This window comes from Ips typographus, linkage group LG2 (genome assembly GCF_016097725.1).
Source record: "Ips typographus isolate SLU linkage group LG2, UJ_Ityp_2.0, whole genome shotgun sequence".
Classification (NCBI taxonomy): domain Eukaryota; kingdom Metazoa; phylum Arthropoda; class Insecta; order Coleoptera; family Curculionidae; genus Ips; species Ips typographus.
This window is the reverse complement of record NC_138423.1, coordinates 20,274,221-20,294,225: the sequence shown is the minus strand read 5'-3', so window position 1 is coordinate 20,294,225 and position 20,005 is coordinate 20,274,221. Positions and strand designations below refer to the sequence as shown.

At 35.2% G+C, this 20,005-nt stretch overlaps 1 protein-coding gene across 4 annotated transcripts in view; it reads right to left on the bottom strand.

The window, feature by feature from the left end:
• Bruce (BIR repeat containing ubiquitin-conjugating enzyme) overlaps positions 1–20,005 on the bottom strand; it is a 31,854-nt gene that overhangs the window by 610 nt on the left and 11,239 nt on the right. For 2 of the 4 annotated variants that reach the window (XM_081972345.1, XM_081972350.1), the window contains exons 19-43: positions 19,200–19,928; positions 17,771–18,115; positions 17,452–17,680; positions 16,740–17,395; positions 16,128–16,280; positions 15,811–16,075; positions 15,532–15,758; positions 15,145–15,369; positions 14,880–15,090; positions 14,558–14,823; positions 13,272–13,451; positions 12,956–13,211; positions 12,549–12,904; positions 11,488–12,494; positions 8,309–8,808; positions 8,047–8,256; positions 7,776–7,988; positions 7,465–7,722; positions 7,221–7,413; positions 3,952–4,179; positions 3,641–3,894; positions 3,364–3,581; positions 3,136–3,309; positions 415–556; positions 45–310 (exon numbers count right to left, since the gene is read on the bottom strand). In XM_081972345.1, the coding sequence (XP_081828471.1) occupies positions 45–310; positions 415–556; positions 3,136–3,309; positions 3,364–3,581; positions 3,641–3,894; positions 3,952–4,179; positions 7,221–7,413; positions 7,465–7,722; positions 7,776–7,988; positions 8,047–8,256; positions 8,309–8,808; positions 11,488–12,494; positions 12,549–12,904; positions 12,956–13,211; positions 13,272–13,451; positions 14,558–14,823; positions 14,880–15,090; positions 15,145–15,369; positions 15,532–15,758; positions 15,811–16,075; positions 16,128–16,280; positions 16,740–17,395; positions 17,452–17,680; positions 17,771–18,115; positions 19,200–19,928 (7,761 nt within the window). The remainder of the gene's footprint in view (positions 1–44; positions 311–414; positions 557–3,135; positions 3,310–3,363; positions 3,582–3,640; positions 3,895–3,951; positions 4,180–7,220; positions 7,414–7,464; positions 7,723–7,775; positions 7,989–8,046; positions 8,257–8,308; positions 8,809–11,487; positions 12,495–12,548; positions 12,905–12,955; positions 13,212–13,271; positions 13,452–14,557; positions 14,824–14,879; positions 15,091–15,144; positions 15,370–15,531; positions 15,759–15,810; positions 16,076–16,127; positions 16,281–16,739; positions 17,396–17,451; positions 17,681–17,770; positions 18,116–19,199; positions 19,929–20,005) is intronic. The other 2 variants (XM_081972346.1, XM_081972349.1) reach the window with 2 other exon arrangements.

Here is a 20,005-nt window from a genome sequence, read left to right as displayed (position 1 = left end):
ATTAAGTAAGTAAAAAAAATAGTATGGCAATTTGAACTGGAAACCTTTTTAAAGTTTTCCAGTGACGTGCCACGATTTTTCTTGACTACTCTAACGCCCTTTTTCTCTTTTTTCGTTTCGCTTTCCAACTCTTGAATCCACTTTTCCACTTGTGCCATTATTTCGTTGCGTTTCATGTAAAAGTGTGCGTTGATCACATCTTTAAAACACGGACAAGGATTCAAAATTTGGTCTAGCATCGCCCATCTTACGGTCGCTTGGCATACGTTATGGTTGTAGTCTTTTGAGTTGGCTGTGCCAGCCGGCGTACCTAAAAATATGAAAATAACAGAAATATTAATCAATATAATAAACTATCTCAAATAAATTCGAAAATATTTCTTTATCAGAAATAAGAAGTGAAAAACTACTTACCACTGGCTCTTTCGTATCCCGGTTCATTAAAATACGGTTCTGGAACTAAAATTAAACTTTGAATAGAAACTAGAACTTGTAAAAAACTAGAAGTTTGGGCATTCCATTTTTCTTCAGGTCTGCCGTGCCACGTGTTCAACACCTGAAACAAACATATTTCCTTAATAACTTAAATTATAGTGATTTTTATAGAAATTGTTTCAGGCAGCTCATCTAAAATATTTTAGATATTGCGCTTACTTTAAATGAAACACAAACAAAATTTAAAATACCTTTTAAAAGAGATTGATGTTTATTATTAACCTTGAATATTCAAATTATCAAAAAAATAAATATTCTAATGACTGCTTTATACCTACCATTTAAGAATTAAATTAAATTTAAATTTCCACTAAAATTAATATTTAAACTAGGAAATCTTGTTTAGGTTTATACTACAAATTAATAATTAGAAAAATAAATGACTGTTTTGACTTACTGGACGTTCGACGTTGATGTTTGACGTTGACGTTTCTATTGTCATCGTCATTACGCGTGTTTTGTGGATAAAGAAAATTTTTATTAAAATAATTTAAAAAATTTAATGAATCAAAAAAATATACACACCAGGAACCAACATTTGTTAGGATTATGATGCTTCACAGACTGACAGAAGACAGCAATTTACATCATGAGTGATGACAAGTATGACAGTGATAGTTCCGAAAGTCAACGAATTAAGCCGAACTTTAATAAAGTTGGTTTAACTTTATTTTAAAATTAATTTTAGTTTAGTGTAAATTGAAAGTATAAATGGGCTCGCTTGTAAGTTCACTTTCAGCTTTGATAAATTAATTTTAGTTTAAATGAAAGTTTAGTTTAATTGTTAATTGAGAGGTATAAAGCAGGCATTATATCATAGTAATACAGGGTAGTCCAATTTTAAGTGTCAATAATTCACCATTTGATAGCCAATCAAAAAATAAGTTGACATGCATTATGTCATTTTTCTGAAAAACGTTTCCTAAGGAAGATACATTTCTCCAAATTTCAATTTAAAAAATCGTTTTGTAGTTTAAAACTAAACATCCAAGACTTGTGAAAGTCCAAATTTGTACTGAATAGTCTAAAAACGTGCTTTTTACTATTAGGAATGGTCTTATGATTCGCTTTCTCAGACTGCCATCCTGGTTGAGTGTCTGAAACTGGCATTCAAGAACTAAAAAAAGTCCGGAAATCAAGACAAAGATTGTATTGTGCTTAAAACTCATTTTTTACTACTAAAAATAATATAAAAATTGACTTTTAATGCTAGAACTGACTTTACTAGGACTAAAGAGAGTCCAAAACTATATTTTCAAGACTTTAATTGGTGTACAACTCAATTTTCTTCAACTTTCAACAAGTCAAGAAGTAAATTAAATTTTCGGACTATTTTATTTCTAAAAATTAGTTCTCACGACTATTATTGTAGCATTTGGTACCAACATTTTTTACTTTTATTACTGAAGAAACTTGACTTTTGGAAATAGTCTTAAACTCGATTTTTCAGTCTTAAAAAGCACTAAAAACAGTCTGAATTTCTTAGGGATGCTACAATTTATTGCACCTATGAGTGTAGAAGTCAATTTAATAGTGAAGAAGCTTGAAATAACATTTTCAAAACTATGGTCAGTGGACAAACTGGCTTTTAGGCCTGATAAGTCAAAAACTTTGTAAAGATAGTCTTGAAACTCGATTTGAGGCACTGAAAACAGCCTTAAAACACTAAAAACAGTCTAGTTTATTAAGAAATACCCGAATTTTTAGCACTGAGGTGTCTAGAAGTCGATTTAATAGTGACAAAGCTTGAAATGCTATTTTATGTCTATGAAGAATGTAAAAATTGTTTTTTAAGTTTGCTATGTCAATAACTTGGTGAAGATAGTCTTGAAACTCGATTTTCCAAGCTGAAAGCAGTTTTGAAGCACTAAAAATAGTCCAGAATTCGAAGAAAATGAAAAGCAAAGTAAAAAGCACGAAAAGTTCGTTTTCAAGGCAATTTTTATGAATCTAATGTTAATGTCCTGCATCTAAGACTATTTTCAAGACTAAAATATTGAAATTTGTCTTAAAATTATGAAAACTTACTCCAAATGCAAATTTTAAGCTTCTGATGTCACTTTTCATTAGTTCAGTCACATTTTGGGGTTCAAGTCAATTTTTAAGGTTTAAATGTATGAATTTGTTGTAACAAATTCTTGAAAAAGTAGTTTTTATGTCTACAAGTCAACTTTCAGTATTAAAGTCTCTCGATTTGCATGAAAACTGGTTACAAGCACAATTTTTAAGCTTCTGAAATTTTTATCTTTTCTAATTCAATTTTCAAAACTAAAGTCTTTTAGTTTGTCTGGAAACTATGAAAACTGGCTACAATAATATTTTTTAAACTTCTTAAGTGAATTTTCCGTTTCCAAGACAATTTTTAAGTTGGGTTAGTTTTGGTTCTTTGACCGTAATAACGTGTAATAAAGTGCTTGTTCCAAATTTGATCAATATTGCTCCAACGGTCTGACAGTTATGACAAAAAAAAAACGATTTTTTAAACAGAAATTTGAAGGACTGTATTTTCCTTAGGAAGCACTTTTCAGGAAAATGACATAATGAATGTCAACTTATTTTTTAATTGGCCATGGATTGGTGAATTATTGACATTTAAAACTGGACCACCCTGTATATTTAAAGCAAAATTAATAAACTTACCGATAAACAAACTTTTCCATCGTTATACAAATTAGGATTAAATCTCACTGTATGTTGTCCCGTCGTCTCTAAGTTAATTAACATGGGCGACTGTGGATAGTCTGGCGGGAAAAAGACGTCAAACTCAAAGCACCCATTTGCGTAAGGAGTATCCGCTGGTCCGGTAATTAAAACCTATGAAACCATCAAATCGTACCAAATAAAACTAAGTTGTATCAAGTTACGTACTTTCATAATGTCCAAACGAGAGGAATCGTATCGAACAAAAACTGAACTACTGTAACTTAATGGTAAACTGGTTGACAGTGTAACAGTTTCCTGAGCTATTCTTTTGACTCTAGCGGGATGCGACTGCTCTGAAGTTGCTTTGGCCATTGCTTCAAAATGATGCGATATCACGAATTTTATACTTCCATCTGGTTGCTCTTCAATCATGTCATAAGCGGCTGTAACCACAAAAACAGCGTAAAAAACATGCATAACCTTTGAAAAGCCTTGTACATACCAAACTGAAGATCTTTCATAATATTTAGGTAGCGTTCTTCATGAGATATGATCACAGTTTTAGCTAGGGAGCTGTCACCGTCCGATTCGTTCTCTTCCATCATTCCAAAAGTAACTCGGGCCACTAGGTCGGCCGTATCTTGAATATCGGGCATTAGAGTAGCCAAACCTTCACCTTGTTCCAGTTCCTCAATTCGTTCCAACACGCTAACTTTAGAGGATTTGCCGTTCTTATCTGTTTTAGTGTTTTGCACTCTGTGTATGCAATCAACATGAAATTATTTGAATTTGTAAAGATTTACCGATACTCACCTTAACTTATTAGCGTACGTGTCAACACACGTTTTCATGTTCTTCAACAAGGAACTGACGGAGGGTTCGTTATTTTTTGATGTTTGCGGTAATAGCAATTTAACTAATTGCGAATTCAGTGCCAAGGCTCGGAGAATTTTAAGCACAGCCCTGTATAACGGTATATGCCTGGCCATATCTAATACTGAGTCGTTTCTTAGGTAGGAACTGATAGCAGGTAGTAACGAACTGAAAGTTACCATTACAAAATGTTTGTATATAGGTATAATAATGCAAACAACATAAAAATGTTACAGTAAAACTTGTACAGGGCGATTGGTTGAATTTTGACCACCCCCTTCCGCAAAAACAAAGTCTCTACGATTAGCCGTTTTCGAGATATTTCATTTCTTTCAAAGCAAACTTTGGACTACCACTTTATTTGAAGAGTGAAATTCTTCGTGGAGAATAGGGGGTTACTTTTATGAGATTTTTACTATACCTTTCCATTTAAATTTTGGACATTTTTCATTTTAGTGGTATCGAAACGGCCCCTAGCGGTGGATTTAGAAAGATGAAAATTATTTTCAGTATTTTCTCTTGGCCACATTTACTAATAAAAAAAAATTCTTGTACCCATACTACGTATAGTTTTCGAGGAACAGCCGCGTGCACGGCTTATTGGGACACCCTGTACATCATTGTGTCTTAAAATTATCTGTTCTTTAAGATCTTTTGCGTGAATTAAAATTCATAAGAAATGTCATGGAAATTCAGGAGGAGGCCGTATTCTTGCCATTTTTGGAGTTTCCGTGTTCAAAAACAAAAAGAAAAACAGTCAAATTTGAAAGTAACGCTCTGACAGTTGTGACAGCGTTTATTTGATTCTAAGTGGGTGTAAAACTTGTCCACAGTGTATACAGAGTGGTCCAGTTTTAAATGTCAATAATTCACCATTCGATAGCCCATCAAAAAATAAGTTAACATACATTATGTCATTTTCCTGAAAAATGCTTCCCAAGGAAAAAATACAGTAAAATACCATAAAAGTTTAGTTCAAAAAAATCGGTTTCTTGTCATAACTGTCAGACCGCTGGAGCAATATTTTAATCAAATTTAGAACAAATATATGTGCAATTAATACTCATTATGTGATGTTAATGATGTTTGTCGAAACTGTCCAGTGATGTAAATACAGAAAGATTTTTCTGCTTTATTCTCTACGTCACTGTATATTTTTCAAAAATATTTTTTTACTTTACTTGTTCAATTTGACAAAATAAGTATCTCTTATAAAATTCTGATTTGAAACTTTGTTTACGAGATAATTGAGTTATTACGTTCAAAACAAACCCAACCCAACTTAAAAGTTTTCTTGAAAACAGTGAAAATTCACTTAAGAAGCTTAAAAAACGTCTTTGTAGATAGTTTTCATAGTTTTCAGACAAATTGAAAGACTTCAGTTTTGAAAATTGACTTAGAAACCAGTAAATTTACTTTGAAACGGTGAAAATTGACTTGAGAGGCTTAAAAATTGTCTTTGCAACCAGTTTTCACAGTTTTCAGACAAATTGAAAGACTTTAGCCTTGACAATTGACTTGGAAACTGTGAAAATTGACTTTAGAGGCTTAAAAACTGTCTTTGTAGTCAGTCGTTATAGTTTTCAGATAAGTTGAAAAACATTAGTAGTGAAAATTGACTTGTGGCCATGAAAAACTACTTTATCTAGAATTTTTGACTACAAATTCACACATTTCAACCTTGAAAATTGACTTGGGACACCAAAAAGTGACTCTGTACCAATGAAAAGTGACATAAAAAGCTTAAAATTTGCACTTAAAGCAAGTTTTCATAATTTGAAAATACATTTCAATATGTTAGTCTTGAAAATAGTCTTAAATACAGGATATTGACATTAGATTCATGAAAATTGACTTGAAGACTAACTTTTCAAGTTTTCTTACTTTGCTTTTTATTTTCTTAGAATTCTGGACTATTTTTAGGGCTTTAAAACTGCTTTCAGCTTGGAAAATCAAGTACCTATGAGGGTTATCTTCACCAAGTTTTTGACATAGCATACTTAAAAAACTATTTTAACATTTTCCAACATGCCATTTCACGCTTTGTCAGTATTAAATTGACTTCTAAATGCTTCACTGTGATTTAAGACTGAAAAACCGAATTTTAAACTATTTTTTATAGTAAAAGTTATGTTTCAGACTCTTCATTGATGAAAGTAAACAATTTTGACATTAAATGCTAGATATTAGTCTTGAACGCTAATTTTTAGAATTAAATTAACCGGGAAATTCGGACTGTTGCCAGTGTTTAATTGAATAAAAAAAAAGTTTGAATTGAATAATCAGTTTTACACTACCTATAGTCAAAAAAATTGAACGCCAGGAAACATTAGTCCAAAAATCCTGTTTTTTGACTATTGAATATTTAGTGTCAAAAATTGACTCGTAAACCTCACAGATGACCATATTTGAATACTTTTGAACCATTTTAAAGTAAAAAACACAATAACCTAAGTAGACATTTTTGTCAATTTTGAATAACATCACAGACAAGCCAATATATAACATTGGAGGTTTGTGTCTTCCTTAGGAAGCGTTCTTCGGGAAAATGACATAATGCATGTCAACTTATTTTTTGATGGGCTATCGATTGGTGAATTATTGACATTTAAAACTGGACCACCCTGTAGAGAGAGTTAATCTGAACATTTTAGGCGACTTGAAAAATTTCCATATCAAATTATTTAATAAAATCAAAGAACCTTACCGGCTTGAATTTTATAGTATTACAAGAGAAAATTAAATGAATCATATTTAATTCGCCCTTTCGCAGCAAATTTCTATTATTAAAATCACATAACCTTCAATGACAAAAATTAACAGGACACAAAATGTCAAAATTCCATAGAGTAGATCCAAAAAGATCGTGAACAGACAATACTTTTTATACCAGTTCATATGAAGAACAAAAATTGATGATGGTTTCGAAAAAAAAAAAAGCAAAAATGTATAAACACTGTCTTGTAGAACGTAAAAAGCTCCTAAGAAGGTATTTTGTTTTTTTTTTAATACAATTTAAAATAACTTCAAAAATAAATAAAATAAAAATCTAAAAATATCAATTTTGTCGAAATAGCTATAATGTACCGTCCGTCGTGACCTAAACTTAAATATGCAAATCAACAACTTTTATTACAGATGAGTTTGTGTGGTCAATCCAAGAATCCACGATAAAAATGTTAAAAAAGCAGCGATTCTCACAAACTTACCTTTTTGCAAGATATTCAACAATCTGCGGTGGTAACACGTCACCGACTTCCTCGCAAGTCCCGTCATTAGGATTGATATAACTAGCCAAAACTTGCAGCAAAACGGTCACGTGCTCCTCCTCGTGTTTTTGCTTCATAAGTGCCTGCTCCACGTTCCAGCTTTGTTGGGTGGATCCGGTGCCAAAACCGGTTCCTGTAAAATCACTTTATTAACAATTTGGTAATTTAAAATTCAATTAATCACCTTTAGCCCAATAAAGTTGCCTGTCATCTTTACCCTTCGCGTCTTTCTGCCCGTCTTTGTCGTTGTTACTAGACGCGTGATGCGTCAATATACCTAAGCAAGCTAAAAGTAACTGAACTACACCAGCAACGATGCTGATTCTCCTTAAAAGTTGACCATCATCAGAACATAAGGGAGAAGAATCGTACAGTTTTTGTAAGACTTCAAATGGTAGAGTGGGTAGGGACGCAGCAATGGAAGACTGGAATATGTCACATCCTAAAGACATACAAGTATTATTTTAGTTTAAAGTTTAATAGACCAAGTTAAACCTTCGCCGTCATCAGTTACTCCAAGCATCAATCGCAGCAAACAAATTGCCTTTTTCGAGTCTTTCAGTAAAACTTCCGCGTAGCCTGGTAGCCGCAAGAAGAGACTGAAAGCAGTCAACGAATGCGGAGGAATATGCGAAATTGTGTTGGCCGACTTTGACGGTGAACTGTTCCCTACGGTTTCTTCAATATCTTCGTAAATGTCGTCAGATTCTTAGAAGACAAGCTCGCGTTACGCATAACTTGACCCTGATAAATAAATGTTGTTTACCTTCTAATTTGATCCATTCGGAATCTGATTGGTCGGAAGTGGATTTTTCTTGATTGGAAACTCTAATCGCTTCGGGGTAAACTGTAGGCAAGTTCTGCGCTAACAAAGCTAGACCGCCCATTGAGCTGAACACTTGTAAAGCGCTACAGATTTGCTGTTGTTCTTTGACTAGTTGCAATGCTTCTTTACAATGGTTTTTATCTTCATTAGCTGAAATAAAAACTTAATTAACTTCTAATGATAAGTTTGGGCTCATACTCACTTTTGCTCTGACAAATAGTCAAATGAATGTACGGCCAGTCACTGGAAGAATTCTTCGACTCCATCAACCGCAACAATTGCCCCAAATTCAAATTCAGCGGTAACGGTTCATCAGGGAAGGCTAAACACTTGATGAGCCGGCCCTCCATTACGTCATTCGTGCCACTAGTTTCGGCAGTGTAACGTTTCTTTTTTGATTGCGGCGTTGAATTGACCATATTTTTCAGGTCTTTAATGAAAATCGAACGTTTGTCTTTGGCACTGACACCGGCCGCGAAGCTCAAATCCGGAAGATCGGTGATCAGTTTGAATGACATGGGGTCTTTCTTGCTAGAAGTGGTCGGTTTCTTCGAGGCGGCCGCCTCCGTTTTACAGCTAGTGTTGAAAAATAAGTGTTGCTCCAAAATGTCGCCCAAGGTGGTGGAGGTACTTAAATAAAGCATTGTACGGTTGTAAGTTTGTTTGAAGGCCGGGTGAGTTGGTACGTAAGCTGGGGCTATCCTAAAATGTAATACAAAATTATAACATTCAAAATAAATGTCTATCATCTAAATAATATAAGTACTATTGGCGTTTCAAATGAAGATCGCAGCGCCAATTGAACTAAAATCATGCATAACAGTATTTTAGGCCGGTTTTCTCAGTTATTAGTAATTTGTCATAAAATTTTGTCTTTAACAAAAGAAAGTACTGTTCTCGCGGACTGAGTTTACCCGTGCGTCATCCCCCTGTGATTTAGAAGTAGACATGCATATTTCAGTCATTGTCAGTTTGAAAACCATCGAAATTTATTTGATTTGTTTACTATTAATTCTTTTCCGTTTCTTTGTGTTGTTAATCATTTATAAAGTTTTCTATTTACCACACCACCACAGTTCTTTTAAGAGCTATTGTTTCTACGCTTTTAACATTCTGTAAGTACTTTCATAATATTATTATTAATATTTTTTATTTACAACCATATATGTAATGCTGTCATTACTAACGTCATTGAAGGTTAGGAAGTATCATATTGCGCACCTCTACTTCCCGCCCTCTAAAATTGTGATTGTTAATATTTTAAAAAAAAAAGAAAGATGATTGAATCAAATTTTTTAAATGTCAGATAAAGTCGGATCGATATTCAGTTCGCAAATAATAAATTGAGAAAAATGTCCTGGATTACAACTCGAATTGTATGCATTCTAACGGTTATAATGCCTATAATACATTACAATACTAAAATTAACATGATCTAAACTAAAACAAACTACTTATTGAAATTAATGGTTACATTTGAATTATTATAAGTGTTTATAGAAATATTTAGGCCAGTACCAGCACTGGCGTCTCCAACAGTTGTCTCTTTGGTCGACAAATTAATTTGCTGTTGAATGACTGAGGTTTGTGAACTACTTGCAACAGCTTCAGAAGACATGGCACGTTGGGACAGCATAACAGAAAAGCAGAAGAAAAGCATATAGAAAAATGACTGCTTGGTAGTTTTTTGTTAAATGTAATATTCTAGATATGTTCAGAATGAAACAATGATTTGTAAATTTTGATAGAAATATGATGGTTGTAAATAAAATAGTATACAAACCTCGGTAGGAAGTTTCATTCCTGTCTCGAGATCCTAGCTAAACCTCGACGCTTCGCGTCTCGGCTATCTAACTAATCTCTCGACAGTAATGAAACTCTTCCCACCCCGGTGTGTAATATACTATTTTTATGTCGGCTGTCACGATCTAACCAAAATTGGCACAATTACTAACCTGTTTTGAAAAAAAAGTGGGAGTGTCTATTATGGTTTTTATTTAGCCCTTTGGTTTTTCCTAAATTCGGAATTACTTCTTACTATTACAGTATTTTTTTAGAAAATGCCTGGAAAAATTCTCCACAGACAAGCCCAGCAGTTATATCTTAACCTTTGTGAATATTTGGAAAAAACCAATGGAGGACCTCTAGAAGCTTTATTATCTGTTCAGGAAGAAAATAAGAAATTTTAAGACCTTACATATTCTTACTGATGTATTTTTTTGATACTAGAAGGTTGCAGCTGCTTTAAAAATTTCCCGCAAAACTGTTTATTCGATTCGGAAAAAGCAAGCAAGTAATCTTATGATTTCCTCACCTAGAAAACGTAAATCGAGATGTTATCGACGGGCCAAGAACACTGATTTATCTGAAAGCATTAAAAAGGATGTTCGAAATACATTATATGATTTGTACAACGATAGTATGTTAATAGTAAAATATATCTACTTTTGTAAGAAAAATCTATTAACATTTCATTGTTTCCAGAGACTTTTCAACAAACAAAATAAAATAAGCGTCTAAAATGTTTTCCAGCGGGTTTAAAATAAAATAAGTGAATTGCAACCTGAAAATGAGATGAACAGAATGTCTTATTGAATTTTTAATTTGTTGTATTTATTTTAGAGAAACATGTAACCATCCAGAACCTAAATCAAGAGCTTAAAGTTAAAGAAATACTAAATATTGGTGATACATCTCTGCGAATTTCGGTAAATAAATTAGGTTTCAAATTTAGACGAAATTCTATGATCCAAACGGAGACTTCTCATAAATAAAAATGTTATTTCGGTCAAGATATTTTTGATTAGCTTTGGTATAAGGTGTTTTAGTGCAAATTTGCAGCCAAAGATCTCTACTTTCTGACTGACAATACACGCAAATTTTTAAACGTGACGAAGCTTTAGACACCCCTTTTCTATAATATGAACACAACAGGTTTGTTGACGAAAACTTGATTTGATTCATATGATTATAAATGACGTAGCCTTCGCGACGCACGGGTAAACTCACTCCGCGAGAACAGTAGAAGATTTAAGCTACGTTTTGAGATTCCTAACCTCCTGTCGTAGTAACCAAGTTAGCATGTGTCAAACAAAGACACTTGTCATCTTGAAAGAAACGGAAAGAGATAGAAAGACTGATGAAATGTATTAAAATCCAGGAATAACAAATTATAATCTATGAATAAATTTTTGGGGATTTTTTTATTTCGATTCGACTGGAAAATTAAATGGACGAATCTGGCAATGCCAAAAACTTTTTTCAAAATTGACCAACAGAGGGCGTAGGTCTTATCTAGAAACGACAATAAGCTTAGCTAAATCCCCAATGAAGGTTGTCGTCCTTTGCTGATAAACGTACTAATATACTATAAAATTTTACCTGGAAGTTTTGTAAAGTGTCTCATCCGCTTCAATACTGACTGGCACCTTTTCATTTTCAAGCAAAAGTTGTAGAATCAATCGTCTTAAAAACCCAGAAATCCCGTTCTGTTGCTGTGATATCACCTCACACAAAACGGTAGCCAGTCGCGCTTGATTGGTTGAATGACACAAACAACACTTGGCCAGAAATTTGACGCAGGCTTCCTCTAAATGCACGTGCGCCTCCGACTGAATACTCGAATTGCTGAACGGTTTTTTGCACAGCCAGTGCAGTAAATGAGGCCAGAATGAGGAACCATCAGGCGAACCTAGCCAATCTCTGAGCATCTTTTCGTCGCAAACGTCAGTGAAAAAGTGTAGGATTGATGTGACTTTTTCCAATTTTGCCATAGGAATTGCGGTGTTGCTGTCGCTGTTCTGACAAAACTCATAAATGGCACTGTTGAGTAACTTTGGTAGTCCGGAATCTAACAATTGGCGTATTGCAGTGGGGGACCTACTAGCCAGAGCCACCGTCTCCAGCTGCTCTTTACTCAAATTTAATTCGGATAACTCTCCAATAGTCAAGTGGCTGTACCACTCTGAATTTGCGTAATCTTGCTTGTGATCATCAGTCATTCCTTCAGTGTCTTTCCTGTCGTCACTGATAGAAGCTGCTCGGTCTGTGGATAAATTCGGCACTAAAACTCCAATTTTTTGCAGTAAAAGTGGGAACAGTTCTTGACGATTGTAGCATAACGAGCACAGTAAAGAATCCAAAGCAAACTTTAAGCTGTTGTTCATAGTTTCCATTTTAAGGTTGTAAATAGTTTCAAACAATTCAAAAGTTATTAGGGACTTTAAGTCGTAAGAAATCGGGTTTTGATTGCTGAACCACAGTATTGAAGCTATACTGGACACATAAGCTGGATTGCACTTGCCGGAATTTCCAGACTCTAGGCATTCTTCAGCTGTTGTTTTAAGCCAATCCAAAATCATTTTTACTCTAAAACCGGTGTAAACGTCCTACAAAAAATATGATTTTCTTAAAGATTGTTTTGTAAGTGTCACGGTACTTACCTGATGTTCACATATTTGATATAGCAACTCGCAAGCTGATTGATATCCGGAAACATTCATCATCACTTTGTCCTGCCACACGTTGTCCAAAGACAGAACGGGCTCGACAATACTCAGTCGGTTGTCTAAGAGAATTTTGATTGTTGCTATGCCATTTTCGGGTGTTAAAAGCGCTAGCTCTCGTAGTATTTTCTCCAAACAAGGCACGTATGCAGGTAAAATATGCGATGGCACTAAAAGCAGCCCGCAACACGTGTTCAGAAGATTAGGCACTAAAGATGCGGACTCCACTAACTGCCGACGCAAATCCTGATCAACTGAGATGGTAAAACAGTGATGAAGTAGCCTCAACCAGCCTAAAAACGTCACTTTAGTCTCCTTCCAAATTAGACAAAATAAACAATCACCTAAACTGTGATGGCAATAAAAATCATCGTCGCTTTCATTGTTTGAAGGACCCGGAGCGTTTTTACCAAACGCACAACTACCCATCAGCCTGATTTGTAGCAAACCGATACTGTTACCCACTCTAGGTTTGTACAATCTGATTAAAACGCAGTTTACCACTTTGGCAGTGGGCAAATGCAATCTGATATAAGTAAGTCCACTTGTTGGTAGTGGATTGCAGGCAGGTACTAAGCGTGACGGCCCATAAGCTGAAGTCTATGACGTTAAGTGTTTTTAATTAAAACCAAAAACAAAGTTAAGTGGGGTTTAAGTTACCTCAATTGCTACAAACGAAGGACAAGTCGCTAATCCTCCAGCATGAGGTTGCAACTGGACTTCTTTCAGTAAAATTGCGTTGGGTAGTTGTAGGAGCAGTTCAGTGTGAGATTCGTCTTGATAGTAGTTGTAAGACCACAGTGGAGTTCGTGCTCTACGATGTGTCATTCCCGTGTGACCCTGTAATATGTAATTAGTTCCAGAAAAATTCTAGTTTATTACTAAAAAAAGTCTAGTTTATTACTAGACCAAATATTGTTTTCTATACATTATAATATAAAATGGATTTTTAAATCCTCAATTGAACTATTGATTTAACACGTTATAAAGACATAATTTCATCCTCAGAAAGTGTATCACTAGACTAAAGACTTTTCCAGAAGTAAAAAGTGGATTGAAAAACTTGCTTGATTTCAATTGCCAATATTCTCTACGGCCATTTTTAAAATGCCAGACACCTCTAAAAGCATTTTGAGAGTTCCATAGACCACTAAATGCTATTGAAAACCTTTAAAAGAGTGTCAGAGGCCTCTAGGACCATTTTGAAGGTGCCAGAGACCCCTAAATGCTACTGAGAATCTTCTAAAAATTGCCAGAGGTCTCTACAAGTGTCTTAAACCTTCCCATAATTGTTTTTAAGCTTGATTTCAATTGCCAAAATTCTCTACGGTCATTTTTAAAATGCCAGACACCTCTAAAACCATTTTGAGAGTTCCATAGACCACTAAATGCTATTGAAAACCTTTAAAAGAGTGTCAGAGGCCTCTAGGACCATTTTGAAGGTGCCAGAGACCCCTAAATGCTACTGAGAATCTTCTAAAAATTGCCAGAGGTTTCTACAAGTGACTTAAACCTTCCCATAATTGTTTTTAAGCTTGATTTCAATTGCCAAAATTCTCTACGGCCATTTTTAAAATGCCAGACACCTCTAAAACCATTTTGAGAGTTCCATAGACCACTAAATGCTATTGAAAACCTTTAAAAGAGTGTCAGAGGCCTCTAGGACCATTTTGAAGGTGCCAGAGACCCTTAAATGCTACTGAGAATCTTCTCAAAAGTGCCAGAGGTCTCTACAAGTGTCTTAAACCTTCCCATAATTGATTTTAATAGGCCTCTGGCAAGCCTCTATAACCATTTTGAATGTAGCTGAACAGACTATAATTAAAGTAGTGTATATAATATGTGTATCTCAGTCGCGTGCGGGACACTTACTACACATAATATACTATGTATAATATACTATTTATGATTTTCAACAATAAATCAAAAAAACATAATATATTTACCTGAATTAGTATGTCTGGTGGCTGTGACGTTACCGACTGACAGGTAATGGTAGAATAAGGAGCAAAATTAATCAACCAACTATTATCTCCAGAAGGCTGGTATACTCTATGTGCAGTCGTCGATAGCACCGGTGATTGCGTGTCATTGACATGCCATGTAAACCCATTGAAATGCTGCATCACTGTAGAAATTGTACCGCTTCTAGATATGGTACTGGCAGTATTGCTACTGTTGACGATACTCGACGATAAAATTTGAATACCGCCTGAAATAACAGTTTAAGTGAGAAAATACCAAACGTCATTTATAAGTCCAACTTACCGGCTGCATAGAATGCTTTAATAGCCTCCTCGTTGTCCAAAACTTGCAGCACAAACCAAATAATCGGTTCGCTTAGTTGCGGCGTTTGCGACAAAAATTTGAGCAGCGGTTCTAGTATCAATTCTTTTCTCGCGGATTTTTTGGCAAGGCAACTTAAAATGTGAAACACCGCGTCTCCGACTGTGTTGGGTTCAGTAAAATTAGCAAAAGCCTAAAAATTATTAAACTGATAATGTCTGTTAACAAGAAAATCGATCATACTCACTTTATGGGATAAATTCGTAAGCATACAGAGCGACGAAGATTTGCATGCAGCCAAACACTTGCAAAGCGATATTATGGTAGGATGATGTTGAAGAACAGTATCCGCGAAAAATGGCGTTGAAGGTGTCAAAGTGAAACTTTCAGAATTAGCTTGTTCTGCTTTAGATTCGTCTGTTTGTGATGATGATACTGATGGCTCATCAACTTCCATTGGTGTTCGTCCAGTCTGTAATTTAAATTTCTGTTTCCTTTCCAATTTATAAAGTGAGGAATAAAAATCAGGTATTAAAACTAACAGTACAAGTATGTACCAGTTACCACATTTAAACTCTGTTACAGTATAATTATTACACATTTTACTACCCTCTCTTTTCCCATTTAAACTTACACTGGAATTGTTAAAGGTAATAGGAGTTTGCACTAGTTTTCCCAACAGTTTCAACAAACTAATCAACAAATCCTCGTAACACACTGGACGATCTTGCTTATTGGAATCGGTGCCCAATACGCTTGCAAAGATATCATCAAAAGTGTTAGTCAACACGTATTGCTTCTCACCCATTGTAACGCATTTAATATTGTCTATATTCAAGAAGTATGTACTCAATAAGGATGCTGAAATACTGAAACAGTTAGCAGGACCTCAAGTTTGGATTAAAAAACTTACCAGTGCTTTCTAAAGTGCTCATCGCAATGCTGATATCAATATTAGTAAAATCTAAATACAAAATTGACTGTAACAGTTTGCATTGAGCATCCAAAGGACCCATTCTGGTCGATATAGGCCCGCCCGGTTTAGCCATTTGATAAACCACATTTAAAAGAAGGGTTTTAAATATATTGCCTAACCTACTAGATTGACTAACTATATCACATCTCACTTGTAGTCGTACGAGGAAATCGTGCAGGGCTTTGCACAGAGTAGGCCCGGCCTGAAACGCGTTCACGTAAAAACTTACAAAAAGCACAAAAAACCTGACTTACAGCGCCTTTTTCGGAAAACGCCACCCCACTCCCTGATAAGAGACTAACAAGCATCTGTACAAAATCACGATGGCTGACAATTACGTCCGCCATGCCGGAGAGATCAAACCATTTTTTACCGTTATTGTTTGTATTGCACACTAAAGTTAGAGCCTGCAAGAAATAAGTTTTTTAAGACTACAAAAGTTTGTTAAAATAAATTTGAAAATTTAACTGATAAATTAAACCAAACAGTAAATTTTTAAGGAATATTTCAAGTTTGAACATTTTCTAAACAAATTGCAAAGTGCAGAGTTATTCACTCTAGTTTCAATTAGACAAACTTCACCTTTTTTTAAATACTATCAAACTTTAGCCTACTGGGGGCAGAAAGTCATTCTAAACATTTTTGGCAAATCATTGTCAAACAATATACAAGCGGCAAAATATCAAAAATCCTTGGAAACATCCAAAAAGATAGTGAACATACTATAGTTTAGTTGAATAATCTGCCTACCATTTTGACGATTTAGTTAATTTTGAAACAATTCTCAAACAGAATAATTACTTTTGCAATGTTAATAATTCACTTAATGTGTTATTTTACGTGTTTTAAGAATACTGAAAGCTCACCTGCAAACCAAGGCACCAAGTAGTTAGCGATAAACGAGGAGTCCACGCCAATGCCGAAATTAACGAGTTAACAGACTCCACCTTAATAAGCACGATGGGCATTGCCGATGAGTCAAACTTTTCGTTTCTTCTCGCACAGTTCAGCGTCAACCACAAATTCAAAATATTTTCGATTCTGTTCGGATTCATGCTCTGCAAATTGCTAAACAGCTTGTCGAAGCAAGCCGAAAGCATTTTTAAATTTCCAACGTTCGATTCCCAAGTGATCGGTGCGGTATTTTCCGGCCACGGTGTCAAAGGATTTTCGGCTTGCTTGTATCTATCGCTTGCCATGTTTTGTAACAGTTTTTGAGTGTTTATCGCCGATAATTTACGCAAGGTTATTTCCGAAGCCGCGCAAACGCCTGATTCTAGTCTAGCGTCTATGCTAGTTGAGAAAGTGGAAGTGGCGCAGGTTTTGCTGCCTTTACTGCTCGAACATCTGACCTTTTCAAATGCTTCCAACACGTCTTCGATTTCCGAATCGTTTGAATCAGTTTCGAAAACCGATGGAAGTGGTGGGAACGACAGATTATCCATTAATTTAGGTTTAGTGGTGTCCCAATCTTCTAAATGTGCCGAGCTTTCAGTCCCTGTATCTTCTACGTTAGCCGTATCTAAAATTGGTGATCCACATAAAACCTAGTTGAAGATCTACGACTCACTGAATTACCTGGATCATCTGAAGGCCAATTAGAAGAGGTGGCATCAGTTTCCATTTCAGACACCTCACCTTTGGTATCTTTATGCAAATCTAAAGCGTCTTGCAGGAAGCATGAAAGCGCAAAAGGTGCCCATGGTACTTTGCAAGCCAACGAGAAATTTATTAGTTCTAACAGCTGATCTTCGGTAAGTAGCTGGCATAATTGCAGCTTGGCCAGCGTTAATAGTTTGGAAACAATCTAGTAAAAAACGTATTAAGCTCAAAACAAATTGTTTTTGCTTTACTAAGTGTAAACGACAATTTTGATATATCTTCTTCTACCATTTACCTTAAAAGACAACAGGACCATATCAGCAGTACCAGAATGATCCATAGTTCGGATAAACTTCAACAAAATTTTCGATACAGCTATGCAGTGCCCGGTATCAACGTACTGTAGTGGTTTCTGAGGCATCATAATTATATCTTTGAAACAAGTCGGATCGCCTTGTCCCTCGCACGTTTTATACATATCGACAATCAGCGATCGCTTTAAAGCGTTTGACTTGTTGGATTTAAAATCTTTCGGGCCCGACCAGTGGTGATATTTCTTCCAGCACACTTGAGTTCCGCATATTTTCCACGGCTTCGACTTGGTTTGGGAGTCAGTCTGTGTGTATGCAACGTAGGGCGCCTGCGGATAAACAATCTTTAGACATCAATAAAAAGTAAATGGAAATCAGTACAGAAGCCAAGTTATCTAATAATATTATGTAAAAATACAGTGTAATGTCATTTACTAGGTTAAAAAACCATTATTATCCCTTTACTCCGTGTTATACCATAAAAGAATAAAGTGAATTGAGTAAGAAGTAAAATGAAAATGAGTAGAGCACAGAAAAGCAACACAAAAGCCAATAAAAATGAAAATGCTCCACAATAAAATGATGGCAATAAAAACTGCAAATAATTGCAACTAAGAACAAAAAATTATTAAATATGTTAAACAAATTGGACAAAACACATACAGGGTGAGCCAAATTGGTTATGCATTATGTACGAAATTTTCGTTTATTATTATACTATTGTAATCTATTATTATTATACCTATATCAGTAATAGATAAAGTGTAAAAAAAACTTAAAACAAACCATGAAAAATAAGCAAAGATTAGAAAAAAGCATAAAATAGAAACCAGTAACATGAAAATAATCTACTAATTGAAAATGAAGGTAAAATGTAAAAAAATGCCGGTAAAGCGAAAGTAAAACCACTGGACAACGTAGTAGCGCACAAAATGATAAATAAAATAAAAACAGAAATGAAAAACTATTTGAGTATGAAAGATTTTTTTGAATGAAATTAATCTCATTTAAAAAATTAAATGAAATCTAAAAGATTAATTAAGGGTGGAATAAAGCACAAAACACATTTCCGTTTTATGCTAAGTGAGGCATATACATGTTTTATGATAATGATTTGACATTTGTCAGTTTTAAACTTTTGTTCCTATAATTCCAGCCCTCGCGTTCCTATTGACGTAAATTTTGTTTGCCTTAATATAATTACTTTTGTTGGGAAATTTTCTAGCATAAACTAGAAAAAACTGTATTGGGCCGCTTGAAACTTGTTGATGACGTAGTAGCGCAACAAAAGTGAAGAGCTCTACCTTCCCTTTATACCAGCATAAAAGTAAATAATTGCGAATTCTAAAAACGACACAGCCAAACGTTGTGCCATTCAAAGAACGCGCCGATGCGTTTCGAACGTATTCTTACGGATGGATTTAAAGTGTAGAAGCCTGGAGATATTTGGTTCGGTATTCCAGTTGAAGGCGCCACTCTCTTAACCGTCTTTTTCCTAGCGCTATTTTTGGTAGTGTCACCATTTACCTTGCCCACCATTTCGCTCAGCACCCAATCCCATCGGTCGGTTTCGCTCTTTTCACCGGTCAATTGCAGCGACAAATACATCAGCAACCACGACAATAGCGACAAGTCCACGTTCACGGCCAGCAACAACGACCGATTACTTTCGATCGGTTTCAAAGTTTCGTAAACCGCTCGCATTGCGGCATCAATTACGGCGCTTCGTTCCGGACTCTTTCTGCTCAGATAGATGAGCAAAACGAACAGACGATCCTGAGGGAATATTTGCGTGCACGACGTCGAGAACAGGCTGACGAAAGAGTCGGCCAGGAAGTTGCCCCAAAAACTGGTACTACCGCAAGACTTTTCCAAGTAAACGGCGGCCAGCAATTGCAGTCGAGATGTTTGAGACACGCACAGTCCTTGGAAGAAATGCTGGCATAATTCTGGGCTGATTCCAGGTGATCCGTCCACTGACAGGAGGACTTCCAGCAATCCCTCAGCTATTGAATTTAACTTATCTGTGGACGTGATTTCATTGGTTGGTGGTGGATGGCTGGACTCATTTATCATTGATGATTCTATTCTTGATATTACGTTTCGCACTGTATTCAGCTGGTGTTGGTAAGTTAAAGTTTCCTTGAAAAAAGAACAATATTTAGTGATTAAGTAATAAAGGCCTAAATAACTGAAAGCGAATGTATTTTCCGGAGATA